The sequence below is a fragment of the Sesamum indicum genome, linkage group LG13 (assembly GCF_026168435.1).
Source record: "Sesamum indicum cultivar Baizhima isolate 11 linkage group LG13, ASM2616843v1, whole genome shotgun sequence".
In the NCBI taxonomy this organism is placed as follows: domain Eukaryota; kingdom Viridiplantae; phylum Streptophyta; class Magnoliopsida; order Lamiales; family Pedaliaceae; genus Sesamum; species Sesamum indicum.
In genome coordinates, this window is record NC_142669.1 from 16,394,543 (window position 1) to 16,398,925 (window position 4,383).

The 4,383-nt window shown below is 38.0% G+C and overlaps 1 protein-coding gene across 1 annotated transcript; it reads right to left on the reverse strand.

The window, feature by feature from the left end:
• Positions 1 to 2,193: 2,193 nt before the first annotated feature.
• Positions 2,194 to 4,383, reverse strand: LOC105158589 (protein SHORT-ROOT). Its single transcript, XM_011075382.3, has one exon. It carries the CDS (start codon positions 3,926 to 3,928, stop codon positions 2,420 to 2,422), a length of 1,509 nt encoding a protein of 502 aa, XP_011073684.2. The 5' UTR covers positions 3,929 to 4,383; the 3' UTR covers positions 2,194 to 2,419.

A 4,383-nucleotide genomic window follows, 5' to 3' on the forward strand; every position in this document is an offset into this window, starting at 1 on the left:
TTTTTGGGGCGTCACATTTATAGTAGAAATAATATCATATCTTGTATTGTATTTTACATATATATTGTGTGTACAAATTTTACATTCTTATATATATTTTTTAAAAATAAAGTTATACATTAAACTTGTATATGTAAAATGCAACATATAATACAGATTAATTTATAACACAAAAATTCAAACTAATTTATTGTATGTGGGTCAAATAGTACACAAGCTCAACCAAAAAAAATGTACTTTTCAGAAGTGGCATTTTTTAGCCACTCAAATTTTAATTTTACAATAATCAAATAATAAATTAGAAAAAATAACACATTTGATCCAATTTGGCGGTACAAACATGTGACAATCCATTGTTCTTGCAAAATTGGCATTTTTCAGTATAAATGAGGCCAAATGTACTACTTTCCATCAATTATTGTTCAGATACAAAATTTAAATCGAAATAAATCAAAATAATACCATTCTCGAAACCCAAATTACAGAACGAAAAATTCATTTTTATTCATAGTTAGCGTATTCAGTCACCCCAAGAAATTGAAGGGATCAAATTTGTCCATCTAGCCGACAGAGAAAAAATGCAATATTCTGAATGTGGTACTATCTAAATAATTACATTATAAGTTATTTAAAACACACAAAATATCTTCATTTCTTTATGAAGAATGTTGATATCAGGAAAAATTATATTTTATGTCTTATACGTTAGTGTCTTTTTTTATGATTTTGATCTCATTATTTTTAAACTCATCACGTTGAATCCAATTACTTCAAGAAATTTACAATTCTATGGTCATCTGTCTTAATTCTGTTAAATTTTTTTATAAAAATAGCCTTAATTCTCTTCAAGACCTAAGGAGCTCATGACATGCGCACGTGTTGTTTCCGTTAAAAAAGGACCAAAATTACAAACTTTTCAAAATTATGAAATACAATTCGGTGAGTTGAAAAATAATAGGATCAAAGTTGCAAAAAGATTTTATTTGTGGAATGTAAAATGCAATTTTGATGATGTCATTATGTAAGCATCCAATAATTTCAAATTTCTCCATCAATCTCAATTATTGCCACATTAATGATAATTCCAGTAATAACTAAACACCTTTTGTTAGAGTCCCGAACACAACATGGCCTTCCTAAGATTCTATGTTCCCAAACAAGATAATGACCTCTCCCATGTTTAGGTGCAATGTCCGAATTTAGAACTCCTTTTTGTAGTTGATCATGTTCATACAGAGTTAAATACAATTTTTTGCATTTTCCTTCTTTACTTTTTTATTTAATATTTACTCATATATTTTTTTTTAATTCTTGCAATTTTAGAGTTCCTTTTTTTTTTTTTGGAGTTCGTCTTTTTTGTTAAAAAAAATACATGTGTATCTCATGTAACCTATTAAAATTGGGGCTATTGTTTCTATTAGCTCACTTTTTATCAGTATTTTCACCTTTTTAACTTTCTAGAGCAGCATTTGATGATGCAATTTTTTAATTTTAGCGATTTCATGAGTCTTTTTTTTTTTCACTCAGAGTTCACTCTTCTTGTTACTAGAGGTGAATCAAACTGCAACACTGGCAGGTGCCTTTGGTTGGTGTCCAATGCTTTCTTTGGACTTTTTTCTTCCTTCAAGAGAGGACATTTGAAAAAAGATGATTGAAGACCCCCGGAGGATGCACTTTAAAATCTTTCATCTTTATGGCCGGCGGATGACTGCCGAAAGGATCTCCCTCAAAAGGAGAATTAATACCTTTGTAGCTAGTCTCTATTCTCTTGAATAGTTAGGCTTAGTACACTAAGGAAGCTTGGATTAGAGATCAGAGTTCATCACGGCATTACATTAGACGGCATGAGAGGATTTTGACCCTCTTTCACCTGACGCCGAGAGGGCAGACCCAATTCAAGAAACCCGACGGAAGCTGAACTCAGAGATAGATCAAAAAAAATAAAAGACCAAAACTATTTTAAAAAATTAAAAAATAAAGATATTAATTACTAGGAACAAAAATTACATTTAACTCTATTCATATATATTGTACTTACTAACATATAGGGTTCTATGCCAATCCCCCGTGTAACAGACGGCTCCTTTCAAAATACAAAAAAAAAAGCTGATATATATAACTATCAACACATGTACGTACCTAATATATATATATATATATACCAACTCCATCAAATTAAAATAAGCGTATTGATTATTGACATTAATAATTAATTAAATTGCAAGTCAAAAATCAAACGTACAAATAAATAAAAGGATATATGTAAAATAATAAAGAAAAAAAATGATACCTTTTCCTAGCTATTCTCATCCAAGAAAATCATCACTTCACCCATTCCAAACATGCCATATTTATGCACGTGCCAAAATCCGCACGTCACACGTGTGACTTGCCGCTGTCGTTAACGGAGTTCCGATCATCAGGGCCTCCATGCACTAGTCCACACCACCGGCTGACCCTTCCAAGAAAGGAATATTCCGGCGGAATCTGAGCACTGTGCCATTGACCATCCCTCCTTGTACCTTCTTAACAAGGAGCGGGCATCATCACACACCTCCTCACTAAATGGCACCGGGCTGAAGCCGGCGGCATGCAGGCGGTATGACCACCGCGCGGCCGTCTCCCGCCTCTCCATGGACTCGGCTGACGGGCAGGCAACCAGGTCTACAATGGTGCGACCCGCTGCTCGTTCCAGCATAAGCCGCTCATTGCTTGTCCTTGGAAAGCTCTCATCCAATGCTTCAAAGTAAACCCTAAACCATCTCAGACATTCTTGAAAACCCCTGACGAATTCGAACCCATCAATTCCGACGTCAAGATCAGCTTCTTCCTCAACCACGGTGAGAATCCTGGGCCGCAGACTCCTAAAAGCGGACATTAAGAAATCCCGACGATTACCCGCCGCCGTTACAGAATGAAAGGCGCCCACACAATTAATAGCGAGCGCTTCGTCTTCGTTGATCTCCAATTCTGCTAAATTCAACTGCGACAAATCACCCGCATGGTGTACAACGTTGAACTTAAACGGGACGCCCATGAGCCGAGCAAATTTCTCCATCCTGTTGCCTATCTCTTTCATGACCTTTTGCACCACCGTCGCACCTCCGGAAGCGCCACCAGCCACAACGGTGGTGAGCCTCAGATGCGGGGTCTCGTCTGCCCGCGTGGCGATGGCTTCAAGCAAAGTAGGCCACTGCGTGCAGTATGTGTTGCTGATGTCAATTATATGGAGCTTGCTTTCACCTTCAAAAGCCTCCATGATTGCACCATTACAAGCAACGTGCCCGAACATAGTCCAGGGGCTAACTTCTTGAAATTTGAGCACCATTTTCCTCGTAGACTCGAAAGAACAAGTCTGTTCTGATGCAGACATCATCGTCCGGTAAGTTCTTTCACCGGAATCCGTCATACGGCTGAAAAGCGCCTGGAGGAAATAAGAAGCAAGCTTTTGATCGACATCACCATAAGGCGAGCTCATCTCATTCAGCATCCAAATGAGCTGTTGGACGCGAGCACTGTTTCTATCAGCTATAGCTTTAGCAGTTTCGAGAAGAATGTCAGAAGCCCACTGGCTCTTTTGGCCAGAAAGCGCGGCGGCGAATTCCACGTCCATCGGAGATATGGAAAATTGCTCGGCAGATTGATCATATCCATGGTGGTGAGTCGTAGAGGCGCTGCCGGTGGGGGTAGGGGTGTTTGAGAGTACCTGCTGCTGGTGATGATGGTAACTAGGATTGTAGTGCTTGGACGAGGAAGAAGAGGAGAAGCCTTCTTCATGATCCATATTGTAAAAATTGAAGCATTCTTCGTCTTCTAATTGGTGGTAAGAATTAGGGTTTTGTCTGGATGATCTGGAGCTGCTGGAAGTTCTGCTGGAGTTGAAGGAGTGATCAGATTGGAGACTGACTAGTCTGAACAAAGTATCCATATTCTAATACTACTCAAAATTAGACCCACACATCAAACATAGATTTCAACCTTTCTCTGTGTGTGATTAGATTTGTGTTGGCATATTGTTGGAGTGGCTACAGGTGGAGTAGTTCCTGGTGCTTTTAAGTACTGTAGTTTGGGGTTTTCTGTGTGAATTGAACTAAGTGGTGAGAATCTTGAAACTTGGAAGTTTTTCTAGCTAGCTAGCCCACCTAGGAATTAGACCCTTTTTCTTTTTTGTAATGCTCTTTTTTTATGAAGATCAGGGTTTTTTTTTTGGAGGAAATAAGGAGGAAGGGATGAGTAGAATTGACACTGCTGGTCGTTACATGGAAATTGGCAGAGACTAGACATTATTGTTTGAGACTTAGAAAGAATTGCCTGACAAAGGATGTAGATAGAGAAAGATAAAGGTCCAGTCCAAGTACATCATCAAAATGCCTATACCCTCCA

What these genes read in the sequence shown, in the direction of transcription:
- LOC105158589 (XM_011075382.3), bottom strand. Translation starts at nt 3,928, where the DNA reads ATGGATACTTTGTTCAGACTAGTCAGTCTCCAATCTGATCACTCCTTC.